Raw genomic sequence first — 19,849 nt, forward strand, 5'->3', positions numbered from 1 at the left:
TTCTCTATTTTCTGTTCTAACAGCAGGTGTTCATCACTAATGCTCAACAATCACTTACATATTCTCTTAATTATCTCACTGCAACACTGTCTCAATGTTACTTTTACTCTTTGTAGTGTGGATTCCCTGTGGGGTTGAATGGCTTAACAGTGTAAGATAAAAAGACACACCCACAAAATGTATTTTAACAGTAATAAACTGTAAGTTATAAAACAGGTTGCCAGTAGTTTACTGTAAAATCTTGTTTTTGGGTCACCATTGTGCAGAAGAGTAGAGCCTGTGCTTCAGTCCAGGAGAAGATCTACAAACATTGATGATATGCTGCATGTTGTGTGTAATTGCTGGTCCAGTGGAAATCTCTTTATTTACCAAAGTTTTTTTGTGGTTTCAAATGAATTAAGTTCACAGTACTATTTTGCTCACATTGTTAATGCTCTATAAATTTTAATGACAGTTGGTCAATATAAGCCAGTCGGTTTCTGCAAGTGAAATTAGTTAACTTGAGTTTTAGTGCATTTTTACAGTAACATACTGTAGATTACAGTAAAGAACTGTACAATTAACAGTAAAATACTGGCAACAGTGTTGCCAGTATTATACTGTAAAAAAACCTGGTAAGGTCTAACAGTGCATCATTGCAGGTCTGCAGTTTACACATTTCATGACCCCTAAAAAATCAACAGAGCAGCTGCCAATTTTTACCAAAGGTTACATTTACATTTGCACGTCATTTACGGGAAAACTGTCCTCAATTTGACTGACAACAGCAGAAGTGTTCTTTCATGATAGACATCTTTATGTGGTTTTCAAGCCTGCCGATCATGAAATGATCTCCATTTGCTGGAGTAACAATGACAAGCTTACAGGAGGAGTCACTAAACGAAGTCTAGTGGACAAATCTGAACTATTGGTCTTTGAATGGTTATGTTAAATAAATTCAGTTCCCTGAGAGAAATCAAAGTATCCATTTACAAAATAAAAATTCAAAAAGGTTATTTTAAACATAGCATTACGTGCTATACTGTTTAATTCTACGTGGGTGACCTTAATACTCCCTTGTGTAATTTCCAGTAAAACAAACTGCAAACAAAAAAAGCAAGCAAATAGATAGATAGATAAATAGCAGTTTGGACTGTGAGGGTGACGGAGACGAGTATAAATCTGAGCTGCTGCAGGTTCACACACACACACACACACACACACACACACACACACACAGACACGATGGAGGTGAAGCTGCTGTGTCTGACTGTTGTTCTTCTCTCCTCACCCCTCCTCACACTGTGTGACCCGCTGTGAGTATTAAACACACCGTTTGCTCATAGAGTTACTAATAATCAGTTTTTAAGATTTCAAACGCTGTGATTTGATCTCCTCAGGTTTGTTCTGTCAGCTCCTAATTTGCTGAGAGTGGGTTCCTCAGAGAACGTGTTTGTGGAGGCTCAGGATTACTCTGGAGGAAACCTGGACGTGAGGATCTCAGTGAAGAACTTCCCAAAGAAAGACAGTGAGATACTGTTCAAAACAGTGACACTGACTGCAGAAAACAATTACCAGATCCTTAAAGATATACAGGTGATGCCACCTTATGTAAAAAGTATATTTTTGTTTGTAAATTGAAAAATGTGTTTTTCTTTTATTCAAATTTTGCAAAGGGTTAATTTTGTTTTCTATTCTTTAGATCCCTGATGATCAGAACTTGTTCTCTGATGATCCTCTGGAGAAGCAGTATGTGTATCTACAAGCTCGGTTTCCATCTCAAACTCTGGAGAAAGTGGTCATGGTCTCATTCCAGTCTGGATATATATTTGTACAGACAGACAAGCCTATCTACACACCTGCTAGCACAGGTAAGATTATGTGCTAAAACATGACAAAGTGGATTTAAACATGTTACATCATGACATCATTCTGTTTATTATTAACCTGGGTGCTGCTTTTATCAGGGCTTTTTATCTGAACTCATATTTAAGTTTTTGCTTGATATCTTTTACAGTCAAATACAGGACTTTCTGTCTGACGCCCAACCTGAAACCACTCAATCAGACTCACGGAGTCACGGTGGAGATCATGGTACACCTTTTTATAATTGCACAGTTATCACACACACACCCACCTACACCCACCCACCCACACACACACACACACACACACACACACACACACACACACACACACACACACACACACACATACACCCCATACACATTCATGACATTTCAGAAATAATGAGCATGTGACTGACGATCTCAGCAAACACAGTGTTAATGCTGATTTCTGTGTTTCTGAAGAATCCACAAGGCATCACAGTTTCATCAGAGAAGATATATCCAGTGAAAGGGATGCAGTCTAGAAGCTACGCTATTCCTGAGGTTGCCAGGTATGTAAAACACTGACAGGACTGAAGCTATTCAACCTGACTGAGCCGACAAAACATTTTTATTGCTTAATGTCTAGGGCTAGGCCTATATTCACTGCGCTGCAAAAAGAGTTGTGTCAAAAAACAACATGTGACTGTGTAGATAGCATTTTGGCACATGTTGTGTAGATTTTAGCACACAATGTGTGTTAAAATGTAACTCTGGATAGAATAGCACTGGGTGGAGGAGAGTTTGTGTTTATGAAAAAAAATATAGGTATATTTTATATGGTATCCCATAAAATGCTCTAAAATATATAAAGCAATACATTCAAATAAATAAATTAAATCTTAATTCATGAAAACTTAAAGATTAACGGGTGTTTTTTGGCAGCCAATCACATCATGCCTCTTTTCCAATGTCTTTTTCAAATGCTGCTTTCACTTGTTATTAATAACCAGATTAACTTTATTTCTGTCAGACTCAACAGAAGCTCTTATTGAGAATTACAGTTTTTTCCAACTGCTTACACACAAAATCTTTTCATGTCACACGATTTTTGAAACCTCTCACTCAAAGTGCAAAACTACATGCCAAAAGCTATTTCTCAGCCTTTGACTCAGTTTTCAATTGCATAAAACACTTTTTGCAAAACACTACACACAATTCTCTACCTAAAACACAAAGATCTATCAGGAAGTGACTTGCTTTCCTTTTCCAAACACAACCAATCAAAATGCTACACTTATTCACCTGGGGCACGTTCAAGTTCAAAACGGTGCGCAACGTTTTGCTACGGTTTCCAGGTTGAACGTCATGTTTTCTGGAAACGGCGTGCACCGGTGTGCAACGGGGTTTGAGATGCATTTTCTCTTGTTTGGTCGGTGTGTCAGAACTGCAGTCCAATCAGCAGCAACATGTATATAAATCACGTGGTATTAAAGTGAACTCGCACAATGGGTTCAATGAAAGTAATTTACATGTGTTTGATGCAGCTCGGTATATGCAACAACTGAGGATATTAGAAGACATGTTTGTCGAAAGTTTTATTGTAAAAAAATATAGGATATCAACATAATGATGTAGTTGTTTATATTTTTAGCTTCATTGCAAGTGTATTGGTATAGAAATGAACAATGGTAATTAAGTGCTTTTCCTAAAAATGAGAAAGAAAATACAGGGTATTAAAACAGTATGAACTACAAATAAAGTCAGTATGTGAGGCTAAATAGATGTGTTTTAGTCTGAATTAGGTAAGATGTGCTTCCATTTCAGTTTCAGCAATCCCTTCACTCGATTGGGATGTTCTCTTTTGTTCTGGGCGGCAAGTGCAGTAACTGTAACATCGGGCATATTTTGTAGTATTAAAATATTAAATTGCATTGGTGTTTACAGTGTACTTGTTACACTGTAAAAAAGAATACATTGATTTTATTAATATCTAATTAATAAAAATGAGGCAACAGATTACAAGCAATATTATTAATTAAATTTAACAAATTAGAATTGAGTAATAATTAATCAAATGAATTCCTTAAAAGTTAACCATTTAAAATGAGTAAAATGTACAAAATATCTTTTATTGCCAACATTGAAGACACCTGGTGTTAACAAGCAGAATCACTGAAGGAGAAAACCATAATTAAAGTCACCATTATGGAGATCAGTGTGTGTTTTAGTTGGGCTCTTGACCCTTAAATTATTTACTTTAAGTTTTGTTCGGCTGCTGTACATGAGTTATAACAGCCAGATGAACAAATAGAAAAGATGATCTGATGGTGTTGGTTGTGATTTAACATAATCATTATTTCACAATCATTAGACCTGAATCACTGAACCTCATATAGAGTCCAATTTATGAGTTAAGTTAACTTTATTAATTACAGCAGTATAATATTTTTAGCCTTTTCAATGAAATCCAAATGATCAAATCAATAATAAAAAATAAATAAATATGTTTTTTTGTTGTTGTTTTTTTGGCACAAACACACATCAAGATTTTGCGTATGAATCTCAGCAATGGTGACGAACAGATCACCTCTGAACATAAGCTCATTATTTATTCATGCAGCAATGCATGATGGGAGCCATGAATGAGTTTTGATTGGTGGAACCCAGAATGCACTGCAACATGCTTTATAAATATCACCATTGTTGAGATTCACAGGCTGATTATTGATGTCTGTGTGTCTCCTTTGTATGTAAGAGAAACTTTTTAGAAAATATTTGCCTTACATTGTAAAAGTAAAAAAATATGATGCTGCACAAGGCCAGTGCTGCTATAATTAATATAGTTCACCTAACTCATAAATTGGACTCTATGAGTTCAGTGATTCAGGTCAAATGATTGTGAAATAACGATTATGTTAAAACACAACCAACACCATCACATCACATTTTCTAGTTAATAAACCAATAAACCTAATAATTTAAGGTCAAGAGCCCAACTAAAACACACACTGATCTCCATAATGGTGACTTTAATTATGGTTTTCTCCTTCAGTGATTCTGCTTGTTAACACCAGGTGTCTTCAATGTTGGCAATAAAATATATTTTGTAAATTTTACTCATTTTAAATGGTTAACTTTAACCCTCTGAGGTCGGCAAACGCGCCCCCGCGTTTTGCTGGATTTTTTTCACATAGCAGCAACATAAACTTAAAAAAATCCGTCATTTACGGTCATATTAATAAAATAAATACATGATTATAAACTATAGAGCAGGGGTGCCCAATCCTGCTCCTGCCGATCTACTGTCCTGCACAGTTCATCTCCAACCCTAATCAAACACACCTGAAGCCACCAATTAAGGTCTTCAGGATCACTTGAAAATTAAAGGCAGGTGTGTTTGATTAGGGTTGGAGATGAACTGTGCAGGACAGTCGATCGGCAGGAGCAGGGTTGGGCACCCCTGCTATAGACCCACTAAGCAAAATGATGTCCGAAAGACGTCTTTTCAATGTCTTTGTTACAAAAATCGGACGTTGAAATGACGTCCACTGAGGAGCCAGAATGAAAGTTTTTATGACGTCTTTTTTTGACGTGTTCTGCACGTCCGATATAGACGTTCATCGAACCTTCGTACAAGTTTAAAACTAGTTCAGATGTGGCCATTGTGGACATATTTCAACATCATTTATGGTCTCATTTAGACATAATTACTTTGACTATTTCTGTCAGATGATCTTAGTGAGAATTAACAGAGGTTTAGATGTTGATATTTGTTTAATTTGAAGTGTCACCATTGTGGTGATCAGTGTTTGCTTTAGTTGGGCTCTTGGTCCCCTTTCTTTTTACTTTAACTTTTCTTTGACTGCTGTAACAGTGTGTTTGTGTAACACAATTGTTATGGCAGAGAAAGCCTAGAAAAAGTTTGAGGTATTATCAGCTCAATGTTGATGATGACATAATCATCACAAAATGGGCATCTGTGTTTAAAGTTTTGTGTTTATATTTGGCATTCATAAACACCAACCTTGTGGAACTGCATTATTGGTGCCCAAAAGCATTAAAATGATCACTTATTTGATGTATAAATAGCATGTGCTCAACAGCATGATGTTTTGAGCAAATGTATCATATAGTCACACACAGACATCAAGATTGTGCATATGATTCACAACAATGGTGACAATTTAAAAAAAAAAAGCTTCATGCTGCAATGCATGATGGGTAGCTTTCGTAGTACAAAACTCATCCTTAATTCCCAAGCTTTTTTATTTGATTGTCACCGTTGTTGTGATTCATATCCAAAATCTTGATGTCTGTGTGTGACTATATGACACATTTGCTCAAAACATGTGCACATGCTTTTTATACACCTTCAAATAAGTTATAATTTTAATGCTTTTGGCACCAATAATGCAGTTCCACAAAGTTGGTGGTTATGAATGCCAAATATAAACACAAAACTTTAAACACAATATTAAAGGCCCATTTTGTGATGATTATGTCATCATCAACATTGAGCTGATAACACCTCAAACTTTTTCTAGGTTTTCTCTGCCACAACAATTGTGTTACACAAACACACTGTTAAAGGAGTCAAAGAAAAGTTAAAGTAAAAAGAAAGGGGACCAAGAGCCCAACTAAAGCAAACACTGATCACCACAATGGTGACACTTCAAATTAAACAAATATCAACAGCTAAACCTCTGTTAATTCTCACTAAGATCATCTGACAGCAATAGTCAAAGTAATTATGTCTAAATGAGACCATAAATGATGTTGCAATATGTCCACAATGGCCACATTTGAACTAGTTTTTAACCTTGTACGAAGGTTCGATGAACGTCTATATCGGACGTGCAGAACACGTCAAAAAAAGACGTCATAAAAACTTTCATTCTGGCTCCTCAGTGGACGTCATTTCAACGTCCGATTTTTGTAACAAAGACATTGAAAAGACGTCTTTCGGACATCATTTTGCTTAGTGGGGAGGGTCTTCTTTTTTTTGTGTACACTCACATTAACATCAAAACCTTGTTTTTATTTTTAAATAAATAAAATAAACAGGGTGCGCTTTCAGCTCACTCTGTCTCCGCAAAAATCTTTCTGAAACAAGTCTGGAAAATGAACTGAAACTCAGCTAATACTTATCACACAACCATGAAACATGCGTCTAAAGAAAGCTTTAAATTTCTACTTTTAAATAAAACAATTCACATTCAAAACAAATATTCTCCTGCAATGTAATCTGTATGAAACTAAAGAGAAGTACAGTTTCTCCCGTCTCACCTAATTATCGGTAATGAGTTCACACCCACTCGCAGAGCGCGCTATTCATAAGATAATGAGCTGAGGTGATCTATGCAAAATAAGGTAAACGCCCCCTGAAATGCCTTAAAACCAGCAAGTTTCATTTATTCACTTTCCTGTGCTGTTGGAAGATGACACGAGTTCAAATTTTGCTCAGAAGAAGAGCAGGACTCTGACGACGAACGTTTGTATTTTGAGCGACGAACGTTGAGCGACTTGATCCAGCCGTGGATAATATTTCGGGTGAGTAAGTCTTTTTAAATGTACTTGCATTAGTTGACACATGTTCGCATTTATGAGGAAAAAACAATATTACGTGACAGTTCTCCATTATGGACGCGAGCGCTCTGAAGCAGCACTAAAAGACTTTCAAACTTTCACAGAGACCTCAAAACAGAAAGCACAAATCCATTCTTTAAAACGAATTTCGTTTTGTATTAATTGTATCTTAATTTTAATATTATTTTCATTAACAAATTTCCTGGATTTAATACATAAAAAGTAAATAGGCTAGCAATCACAACATAAGGTGCTTGAACTGGAGATCATCATGAACCAGACCGTAGCCTACTCGCCTCGCAGGTCTAAAAAATGTGAAATATATTTACAGAAAGCTGGTTCTAAACAAAACCATCCAAAACAAAAAACTATGTAATAAATGTGCATTTCTCCGGTGCGTTCACTAGCCTACTGCGAAGATCGCAAGTCAATAGCCTATCGTCAACTTCATCTTTGCCAGAAGTTAATAAACAATTAAAATGTCTTATTGCAATATTTTACATATTCATACTCATTATTTTTGCTGGATCTTTGAGACAGCTTTTTAGGTTTATGGCGTTTTGGAAAAGAGCTCTTCACGTACAAACACCGTTTCACTAAGGCACAGCGGCCCTTCAGCACATAAGAGAAAGAAAAAAAGAGAAAAAGCACGGACTTACTAATTACGAAACTTTGATGTGGTTGAACAGGTGAAACAGTCACAAATTCCTCAGCGCGTCCTCCTCTGATTGCTGTGTTCTGACTGAAAAAGTGCGTGCAGGAGCACATGCGCAAAACGTAGGTTTGTAAAATGTCCTTTTTTTTTTAAATGACATATGATAAAATAAAAATAATTCATATATCATTTTACAAAACGGTTTTGCGCATGTGTTTCTGCGCGCACTATCTCGAATTTACGTAACGTTTTTGACGACACGGGACCATGGGCTGGGCCACTCGGAGGTTGCTTCCGGGAATAGTAGGCTACTGCCCTACAGTATTAAAAGTCGCATATAATTTATAACATATTATTGTTTATAAGGTTATAGTGTGCGTTATTTGTTTTCTCTTTAACTTCTTTCAGCTCTTTTCATGTTTGGGGGGTCGGATTGTACAAGTTACTTTTGTTTATCGCTCACAATTGCTTTGTTTATAACAGACTGATTATTTTTTTTATTTTGGTCACATTTGATTTGCTTAGAGCAAATTTAGAACATTATGTTCCTCCCATAGACTGTGGTTCCTCCACATAGAGGAATTACAATAAAACAGATTGAAAAACAAAACCTCCTCTACTTCTTTTGTTCAGGCTGCGATGGGCCATTAGTCATTGGGGGGGTGTCTATGTCACACCCCTGGTCTGAATCTCATTAATATTTATAGCCATTCCCACTCCCATGCATAAACCTCTTCTGACAAAAAAACTGTTTTACAACGTTTAAATCAATGTATTGTTTTATGAGAACGATTAGGCAGGATGATTTTCACATCATTTTGAAGAAAAAATCCTAGGCAACAACATCCATTTGTCAAAAGTCTTGCGGACACATATTTACTATATGTTTTGTGGTTTTATTTCAGCAACTTTCATTTTTATTTTTTCAAATAACCACGCATAAACATTATTCTCTAAAAAACACAAAGATTTACAAGCATGTTGATCAGATATGATGGTAGCCCTGTTTGTGCTTTATAGAGTGAATTTACACCTTTGCCATTAACATGTTTATAAATAACTGAAAAAACAACAAATGTCAGAGCATGTCAGAACACCTCCAGGGCCCAGAAAACCCCTCATGCTTCATTCTGACTTGTGTTTATGGCATTTTGAATGCAGTGTTACATTTTGAAGGAGAAGTGAGACATTTTGCATTTTGTGTGTGCAGTTTGGTGAATTGTGTGTAGAGTTTTGAAAAAAGGAGACATAGTTTTGAAAATGTGTGTAAGCAGTTGGAAAAAACTGTAACAGGTTTTGGTGTTGACGATTCATTGAATGTTTCATTTAAAGTCACCAGAATCGTGATTAGTGTCAGCTTTATTTGGGCTCTTGACCCTTGACTCTTAAACATTAGTTTTCTCTGATTGCTGTAAATGTGTATTTATTTTAACACATTTAAAACAGCAGAAAAAATCATGAGACAAATATGCTCAGATGATAATATTATCACCATGGACATATAAGATTGTTCAGTTCAGTTCAGTTTGTTTATTTATAGAGCACATTTACACACGGCCACGGGCCAACCAAAGTGCTGTACGTACAGTAAATAACATTAATAAAAATTGGTAAAAAAAATAATACTACACAGTTTAGAATGGATCAATCACTGTAAGCTAAAAGCAGCAGTAAATAAATACGTTTTGAGGCATTGTTAAGCTCATCAAGAATTTAATATTTGAAAGATGAGTGTAATATAAAAAAGAAGATTTTTAAAAAGTTTAGCATACTGCAATTAACTTAAAATAAATTTTTTAACTCACAGTTTATACAGGACTTTACAGGCTATGGTATCAAACAGACCTCAAGAATCAGCGTATGAATCTCAACAATGGTGACAAACAAAAAGCTTCATGCAGCAATGCATGCTGGGTGCCACCATAGTACAAATCTCAGCCATGACTCCCAGCATGCATTGCGGCATGAAGCTTTTTGTTTGTCACCATTGTTGAGATGCATAGGCTGATTCTTGATGTCTGTGTTTGACTAGTTTCTGCTGTAGATTAAAATTTTCTGAATTTTTTTTTTTATTCTGCACTGCTGGATAGCATGATGTAGTGGCACAAGATTGTTATAACTAACAGCACATAAATAAATTAAATGCAAATCATCCATATACTCATAATCTTGACCAGACCAGCACTTGCTGCTTATGACATCATCAAGAAACATCTGATAATATTTTCTCACCATAACAAATTTATTTTATTAAAATACAGTTACAGCAGCCAGAGAAAAACTAAAAGAAGAGTAAAGGGTTAAGAGCTCAAATAAAGGAGCCATTAAAGGACAAATCCAGTGAAAAATGAACTTAGGGGTAATTAACACATGGTTACCGAGTCGATCGTTCCCTGGGATACGTTTTCATGAAAATCGAATGTAAAGAGTTTTATTTCTAAAAACAGATTAGCTCATAACGCCGTGCTACGTTAGATTTCACAAACGTAATTCCTATCAACCAGCTCACTTAGCACGGCATTCGTGACTCGATTAGTCGAGACTGTTTTCCAAGATGACGAATGCCTGTAAACGCGTAATGTACTGTCTTTATAAAGTATCTTCTTATTAAACTGTCTGTACACTTACAAAGTTCTCAATGCTTCGGTTTGCATGTAGGGACCCTCATTATGCTACCGTGTTAGTGTGAGGCTATTTTGAGCCTTGTTAGTGGTATTATAGCGATTTACTTTTACTTATTCTATGCCCCATATAATAGCGTTATGAGCTAATCTGTTTTTAGAGCTAAAACTCTTTACATTCGATTTTCATGAAAACGCATCCCACGGAACGATCAACTCGATAACCATGTGTTAATTACCCCTAGGTTCATTTTTCACTGGAATTGTCCTTTAATCACGATTCTGGTGACTTCAAATAAAACATTCAATGAAACCTCAACATCTAAACCTCTGTTAATTCTCAATAAGAGCTTGTCTATGTAGATTCATGATGTCTAAACCATCCAAATGTTCAAACAAACTCTTTATTAAACGTCACTGGACTCCATAAACACAAGTTAACAATACGTTTCAGTTTTCATCCAAACACTCAGTTGTAAAAACACAGGAAGTAGTCTGGCAAATACACACCGACTACAGTCACATGTGACACATATCTGACACAAGTTGTGTAACTATAACACATTAGTGTGTAAAAGGTTTCAACACACTTCTGTGTAAGAGGAATAACACATTAGTTGTGTTAAAGGTAATACAAAAATGTGTAGTCCTTACACTGTAAAAAGTTTAACTATTATTTACAAACAAATTTTGGTGAAACATTTTTACACTCAAAAAAAATTGGACGTGTCATGCGCGTTGTGTGATTATCCCAGCAGTTAGGACATAGACACATCCAAGATTTGTGTCAACACAGAAAACATTTCATCACTGGATAGTTTTTTTTATTTTTTATTAAAGTGTTGTTTTATGTCAGCTGAATGTCCGGAATGCTTTTCAGAGAAGATAAGGCAACTTATTTAGCACAATTCACACCCAGTGGTAATTCAGGAAAAAGAAAATTTCCGAATTCTCCACATGGAACTTTTGGTCTTCCGACCTTTTACCACTGTGTCGATTTATTTTGATTAATATGTGCGAGCATATAGGCAGGTGGGACATGTCCCCACCACTTTTTGCAAAGGTCGATATTGTCCCCACCACTTTTGAAACATCTTGCGGCACGAATGTAATGTACCAATACAAATAAATAAAACATCTCCAGTTAACTAGCAGAACATTCATTTAGTTCGTTTGTAAGAGGCGATCTAACGCTGAAATGTGTTGTTTTTGAAATCAACTGATCCAAGTGCTCGTTGCCGCTGCGATCAGTGGCGCGGATACTGTGTTCTCTTGTGGCTCGCGCACAGTCTTCACTCGGACGCGCGCTTCAATCCGTTGTGGAGACTCTCTATTCGTTCCGGTGAAATTACAAAACAAAATGCACACAAACGTATGCTTGCCTGATATACAACCACTGATAAACATAATCATGATAAACATTTTAATGAGAAAAAAAAAATATATATATATATATACGAGTGTGGATTAGAACCCACAACCCCTGACACGCTTGGCAAAAGCTCTACCACTGGACCATTTCAATATATAATGCAGTGCTGCAGCCACGTAAACAGAGTTTGCCCTTCCCCTACTCAGGGGCGTGTCCAGGATTTTATATTTGGGGTGGCAAAGGGGGAGCAAGAGCAGAATGAGGGGTGGCAACTAGGCTTGCCATTGTAAATGTAAAAAAAAAAAAAAAGTTATACCGCTTATGGGGGACATTTCATGAATTTATGATGCTCAGAGAGGGCAAACAGTACATTCTTACCTATCAGCCATTTCAACTGGAAGATGAAGGCTGTAATACTAACGTTGGATAAGAAGTCTTTAAAGAATAGTAATTTTCTATCTGTTTCCAGCATTTTGTGTGTGTGTGAGAGTATGTGAGTGTATGTATGAGAATGTGTGTGCATGGGAATGTGTGTGTAATGGAGTAATCATGGAAAAATGGCCTTGCTGTAGATTACTGCTGGAAACAACTACTTTTAAAATAAAATAAATGGATTACTTAATTTGTACACAAAACTGCATTTATTTTTTTATTCATATTGATAAAAAGACAAGGAATCCAGAATATTTTGATTACCAAAAAATAAAAACAATGCATTTTGGGAAAAATTCCAGGAAATAGTGAGCCTCAAAATAAATTTTGCATTGTCTGTAAGATGCAGTAGATATACAACTGTAACTGATTATGGGAACCTAGTTACACTAGCCAGACAAATAGTCAAACATATAAGGCAGTAGCCATTAAATCATTATCTGTTAACCCTAACCCATAACCCTCTGAGTAAAAAAGTTACTTTTCTGTGTGGGGAAAATTATTTTTGGTGGTGTAAATATAATTTATTTTGAAGCAATATCCTCATCAGTGTTCTATCAGCTTTTATATACTTGTGCATATTTATCCTAGGGCGTTAATTGTTTTGATAAAGGCCAATTTTGTAACCTTATTAAATGTATGCATCATCTTTCACGTCAAATGTTCACATTTGATCAATAAATTCAGTGTTAATAATAACACACTATGGCCTGTACCAATTAAATTAAATCATGTATACTGCGAAATTACAACTGCAATAATTAATGTTAGGCTATGAGATTAATGTTTTAAAAAACATTTTGAATATACAAATAAGAAATGTTGGAAAATGTAATGATACTTTTAAACATGAAACTAATCTGCCAGTAGGTGGCAGCACGTCACTTAATAACTGAGTCATTGATTCAACCGATTCGTTCAAAACGCTGAATCATTTAGTAAAACACTGTTGGGCGCTGCTTTTTTTTATTTGGAACTATTTTCGTTGGTAAAATAGAACAAAAAACAGTCAATAATGTGTCTAAAATGTAATGAACTTAATATTAACTACTTGCACATTTAACTTTAATCAATATTATAATTGCAACCGTGATAATATTCGGCAAAACATAGTCATTTTATTACTTAAATGTATATCATATGTTATTAATAATAAACTCAACATTTTGAATTTGTTTCTTCTGTGGGTTTCTTGTGGGTGCTGCCCATTTGTTTTGATTTCTCCACTAAATTCTCTCAGCTCTGGCCTCAGATTTACCAGAAATAATTTATCCATTAGGCTTATTAATCGCTGTTTACGCTGAATGTAATAAAATCAGAACCATTCTTGCGTTTCTCCTAGTTATTTTTTGTCACTGAAGTTTTAATCAGTCTACTTGTTCGTCAGGCAAGTCAATTTCTTTCACTTGCCCCTTCAAAAAAACATTTGTGTCACGGACAAGCCTTAGTATTGTAATGAGCTAACGTTAGTGCATTGATTGAACATATACATAACTCATTGTAACATAGCCACCACTCAGGTAACTTTTTTAGATTAACAAGATAGACACATGACTGACTTTACCTGCTTCTTTGCATCAAAATGAGAAATCATACTAAACTTCTAGCTGAAGCTTGGTCACGGGCCTGCCACATGTGATATTTTTGGCGAAAAAGTTAAGGAGTGGGGAAGAGGTGAAGATAAGCCAGTGACATCACTGTCTAAAATAGGCGGAAATTAATCTGCACACAAACAAAGTCGGCGGTTGCGTTGAGCCTTTTGACAAGAGAAAAGGCTTCAATTATAGTTAACCAAAGCTAACGACGGTGGTTACATACATCTTCCTAAAGTCCATTTTAAAGGTTTAAGAGCTATATGAAGCAGAACAAAAAACGACGAAGTGACTAGGCTGTCTAATGGCGAAAATTAGCCTAATCTGCACGCACTTACCTTCATGGCTCAATTCCTACTGCACCGAAGCATTACAGCTATCGATTTTTAACAAAACAGGCCTACTCAAATGTATCTAACCTAACTATTTTCACTCGTTATTGTCTAAAAAAACATACAGAGTTATCCTTGGCACCAGTAACTTAGACAGCCCTTTTTTCTCCCATAAATTAAAACCTTGCTACTTGGGGTATTTTACATGCACAATGACAACTTCGAGTCAGTAAAATAAAAAAAATAAAAAAAATAAAAAAATAATGCTGGTATCCAAAACATTTAATTCAATTCAAGTATTATATTAGATACATTTTAAAACTTCAATGCACACGTATAATAAGCCTAGTAATTAGTAGACATTTAAAATACATCAATAACTGGTATCATAGTTTAACACAGATAGAATCAGAGTTAAGGCTTGCTTTACGTGTTGCTCGACGAGGATTTCTTCATCTTTGCGACTTTCAATCCTGAGGAGATAAAATGCCGCAGGCTCCCGCCGCGGAGTGAAGAATTGGTGGAGTTACGAGGATTCTCAGACAGTTGAAGTGTCCAATGGAGTTAAGAGAGTTGCTCTCTAGCTATTTTCAACACTTTAGATTGGTTAATAATTTGTAAAAAATAACATAACAACATGGGGACTGACCAATAGCATCGATTTATGAAAAATATGAAATTGACAAAATTTGGACAAGGTTTCCGCCCGACAGCGACGATATATATATATATATTTATTTGTATACTTACAGAAACGATTTCTGAACGACATTGGGAGCTGTTCTCAATCCGACACGAACCACACTATGCGTCGATTGCAAGTGACGTCACTTAAGTTGCAGAGGAAGCGCTGGTGTCTGAGAGTACAAGTGTGAGAGTACAAGTCCGAGAGTGCAAGTGCAGGTCTGCAGCCAGACCCTTCTCAAATTCTGCGGGATCCTGCAGAAGGGGGATTAGGTGTTGGACGCAGGAAATACTAAAACCTGTAGATGGCAGTCGCGTTTCATGTAGGCCATACTGACGACAATACTGTATGTGTGCTCGACTTCATGCTGAGCATACTGTATGATATTGAAGTAACATGACAGGGATTCTCGGTGCTTTGGCAGTATTTTGATGTCATTTTTGGCAAACGTTTGGTTGGCGAAGTTTTCTTTTGCCAGTTACATAAACAGTCACATATTCTTCATAAAAATCAGACTCAAACGCGCATCATTTGTCTTATTTTTTTATCTGTGTACTTGCAGTAGAAGAGACGTGATGTATGATAACTGAGTCTTATAACACAATAATTCGCGAAGACCTTTGAAGAGACCGAGAGCAATTGCGCAGTATCATTAACTAGTTTATCTAATTTTACATTTAGTTCCTTTTTGCATTTGAACGTTTTCAGTGGCGGAGCCAGAGGGGGGTCCGGGGTGGCACTGGACACCCCTGACATGCGATTGGGCACCCCGGGTGCTACCCCAAAATTTTATTTGCTACTGGCAGTTGCTGATGCTGATTTTTTAAAAAAAAAAATTACGTTCGCCGGCAGCTCGCACAGTTCTCTTTCATAGGTTCACTCAACGCTGCGGATAGCGCAGTGGGATATTCTCTGAATGTGCCGATTGTCTGAGGCCCTATAGAATCACGCAAATTCATTGGCTGATGGCACCTGCGCAATCTGGCTCCGCCCCGACGCTCTTACGTCGCATCATTACATATTCGCGCGCGCCATCTGCTTCTCAGATTTCTCTGCCTTCAGAACGAAGCGGTCACGTTTGCCCTTCGCTCGTGATTTTTCTGAGCTCGAAAAATACGACTTCTGGATTATTCTCGGCGCTTCTGCGACTGTTCAAGCGGAACTCTGTTTCTCCTTATGGTGAAGTTGCCATGGAATACCGACGCTGTACTCCGCCATGTGCTCGTTACATCGCTAACGACGACCCACACAGTAAGTGTGTTAAATGTTTGGGCTTTTCACATGCGCGCGAGGCAGTCATAGGATCGTCTAAATGCAAATTCTGTGAAAATTTGTTGCTCAAAACCCTCAAATCGCGGCTCGCGGTTTTTGAGAGGGAATCATTCGTCTCCCCCTGTCGCGCTCTCGAGGCCTCTCGAGGCCTCTCGAGGATCCTCGACTTGGGGTTCGGATGTAGAGCTTGAGGATGTGGAGTTCGAGCAGACGAGCCCCGCTCTTTCTCTCCCTCGGCACGCGCGAGGCATGCCAGTCGAATTTTCGCACGATTATTTGCGCCCCATACGCTCGTTGACGCTCGCTATTGATTGGCCCGACTTCTTAGTGGCCCTAATTCTAGGCCTCAACGGAGAAAGCTGCCATTTTTCAGTGATCTGCATCACGAGATTTCCAGATCCTGGAAGCAGCCTTTCTCTGCGCGCCTCACTAATGCGGCAGCTGCTGATTTCACCAACCTAGTAGGTTCTGTGGAACAGGGCTATTCCACCATTCCGGCGATTGAGGAGACTTTAGCCGACCATCTTGCTCCGTCGTCTGCGCCGTCCTGGAAGTCGCGCCCCCTCCTCCCCTCTAAAGCATGTAGGACTACTTCCTCTCTCATTGGGAAATCCTACATGGCAGCTGGGCAGGCAGGCATGACCCTGCACACTATGGCCATTCTTCAGGCCTACCAAGCGGACGTCCTGAAGGAAATGGACGAGGGCGACGGCGTGACCCCTGAAGCGGTCAAGGAGCTTCGGAAGGCTACGGATTTAGCCTTAAGAGCCACCAAACATACCGCACGCGCTATAGGTCGCTCTATGGCTGGCTCCGTTGCGGTGGAGCGCCACTTGTGGCTTAATCTCACGGAGATCCGTGACAAGGAGAAGGTTTTCCTCTTGGACGCCCCCATTTCTCAAACAGGGTTGTTTGGTGAAGCAGTCAACACGGTGGTTGAGAAATTCCACTCCTCCAAATCCCAATCAGCCGCGTTCAGACAGTTCATGCCCAGGAGGGCTAGGGAACCTTCTGCTCCCTCCCCTGTTCGACCCAGAGAACCTCCCTCTCATAGACCGGAGTTCTCTTCCAGGAGGAGCGAACCGGTGCATTCCCCACCTACCACGGTTTGGGGAGCCCGCGGTCGTCCGTTTCCACGTCAATGGCCTCACAAGCGCCTCCAGATGAAGCGGTCCGACAAACCGACCGCTCCGGCGGCCCAGAGCCGTTCCTGACCCTCCGGTCGGAAAAAGGAGAGCTCCTCTGCTTCCTCAAGGTTGGGACAGACCGCGCAAGCGTTTCTGCCCACCTCCCAGCTCTCCTTTCCTTGCCCTGTCACCTTCGCCACTCAGAGTGTCTCGAAGTGCAGGCCAGTTTTCACCATCTCTACTCAGCCAATCGGCGCGGGAGGAAGGAGATGCTTTTTGCTTTCTCCCCTCAACCCCGACACTCTCTATAACTGCCGGTCGCATCCTCGGAGGCACTTTCCGTTTTCCTCCGGAGCAGGCGGACCTGGTCACCATGACCCCAGCATCGATGCCTCCCATTACGTGCCAGGACGCCAAGGGCTCTCCTGCACAGTCAACTTCTCTACCCCACGAACGTCAACACGACACCCTCACTCAGGTATGTCGTCTGCATTACAACATCCCTCTTCCTCTTTCACATTTCTTTCAGGAATGGGAGCGCTTGCCAGGGGTATCGTCTTGGGTTCTTCGCACAGTTCGGTTCGGCTACACTCTTCAGTTTTGCCGCAATCCCCCCTGTTTCAACGGGGTCTTTCCTACTGTAGTAGACAGCGCCATTCAGGCTTCTGTACTTCAGCAGGAAATTTCATCCCTCCTTCTCAAAGGAGCAATAGAGGAGGTTCCTTCAGGGGAAACCGAGCGGGGCTTTTACAGCTGTTATTTCCTGGTCCCGAAGAAGGGCGGCGGTTTGCGTCCCATACTGGACCTCCGTCGACTGACTTGCCTTTGGAGAAAGAGCGTTCCAGTACAGGGTCCTTCCCTTCGGCCTCGCTCTGGCCCCGAGGACATTCACGAAGTGTATGGATGCAGCTCTGGCCCCATTGCGGCTCCAGGGCATCCGTATTCTAAATTACCTGGACGATTGGCTCATTTTAGCCCAGTCCAGGGAGCTAGTGACCCACCACAGAGACATCGCCCTGAGTCATATCCAGTCTCTCGGTTTGAGGTTGAACTCGGAGAAGAGTGTTCTTGCTCCGGCTCAAAACACCGTTTTCTTGGGGGTGAACATGGATTCCGTTCTCATGCAGGCCTCTTGGCTCCTGCACGGATTTCCAGTCTGACGACATGCTTGGCCCGTTTTTCGCTAGGCCATCATGTGTCTGTGGGCACTTGCCGCAGGATGCTGGGCCTAATGGCCGCGGCCTCCTCCGTGCTAATGCTGAGCCTGCTCCACATGAGACCCTTCATGTGGTGGATGAAGCTCTCAGGGGTTCGGCCCTCCGTGCCAACCCTTCGCCTACTGAAGGTATCGCGCAGTTGCTTTCGAGCCCTGTCAGTTTGGCGGGACCCTCTTTTTCTTCGGAAAGGGGTCAGCATGGGTACTGTATTTCGTCACCAGATGATTACGATGGATGCCTCACCGGCTGGGGAGCAGTTTTCAAAGGCAGACCAGCGTGTGGGGTCTGGACTGGCGAGACTCTCTCTTGGCACATAAACTGCCTGGAGTTAAGAGCCATTTTTCTGGCTCTGCATCATTTTCTCCCTCTTCTGGAGGGACACCATGTAATTGTCAGAACAGACAACATGGCAGTGGTGTCTCATGTGAACCGGCAGGGGGGTTCTCGGTCGCGCACCCTAGACAGGCATGCGCGTCACCTTCTCCTGTGGTCTCAGAGCAGATTCCTATCTCTAAGAGCAGTTCATGTCCCAGGGGTTCTGAACCTCGCAGCAGATTTTCTGTCGAGGCAGAAACTCAGATCGGGAGAATGGATGTTGAACCGCCAGACGGTGGCTCTGATCTGGGAGGTTTTCGGAGAAGCGGAAGTGGACCTCTTTGCATCTCAAGAGTCGTCCCAATGCCCGCTTTGGTTCTCCCTGAGTCCCCCGGCTCCATTAGGGATAGTTGCGTTCGCTCACCCTTGGCCAACGCAGAAACTCTATGCCTTTCCGCCCAAACTGATCCAGGCGGTCTTGGCCAGAGTGAGAGAGAGTGGAGTCCGCCTCCTCCTGGTAGCTCCGTTCTGGCCGTCTCAGCCATGGTTTTTGGAGCTAATTCCTCTGCTGGAATCTTCCCCCTGGTAGATCCCGGTCAGGGAAGACCTGCTGTCCCAGCTGCAGGGCAGGATATGGCATCCTCGCCCAGACATGTGGAAGCTGTATGTTTGGCTGATCAGAGGCCGTTAGCATTAAGTTCTGATCTCCCAACTGACGTTCAGGAGACCATTGCGAGTGCTAGAGCCCCTTCTACAAGGAGGCTATATTCTTCCAAATGGAAGGTTTTTGAGACATGGTGCTTAGCACATGATAGGAGCCCAGTTAACTGCC

At 39.8% G+C, this 19,849-nt stretch overlaps 1 protein-coding gene across 2 annotated transcripts in view; it reads left to right on the forward strand.

Annotated features, from left to right (window-relative positions):
* The first annotated feature begins 1,148 nt into the window (after positions 1-1,148).
* LOC311283396 (complement C3-like) overlaps positions 1,149-19,849 on the forward strand; it is a 207,675-nt gene continuing 188,974 nt past the window's right edge. The window contains exons 1-5 of one of the 2 annotated variants that reach the window (XM_084397761.1): positions 1,149-1,295; positions 1,380-1,575; positions 1,682-1,850; positions 1,997-2,073; positions 2,292-2,380. In XM_084397761.1, coding sequence (XP_084253887.1) covers positions 1,225-1,295; positions 1,380-1,575; positions 1,682-1,850; positions 1,997-2,073; positions 2,292-2,380 — 602 coding nt within the window. In that variant the 5' untranslated portion in view covers positions 1,149-1,224. The remainder of the gene's footprint in view (positions 1,296-1,379; positions 1,576-1,681; positions 1,851-1,996; positions 2,074-2,291; positions 2,381-19,849) is intronic. The other variant, XM_084397762.1, reaches the window with a different exon arrangement.

The sequence above is a fragment of the Rutilus rutilus genome (genome assembly GCF_951802725.1).
Source record: "Rutilus rutilus genome assembly, chromosome: 2".
Taxonomy (NCBI): Eukaryota; Metazoa; Chordata; class Actinopteri; order Cypriniformes; family Leuciscidae; genus Rutilus; species Rutilus rutilus.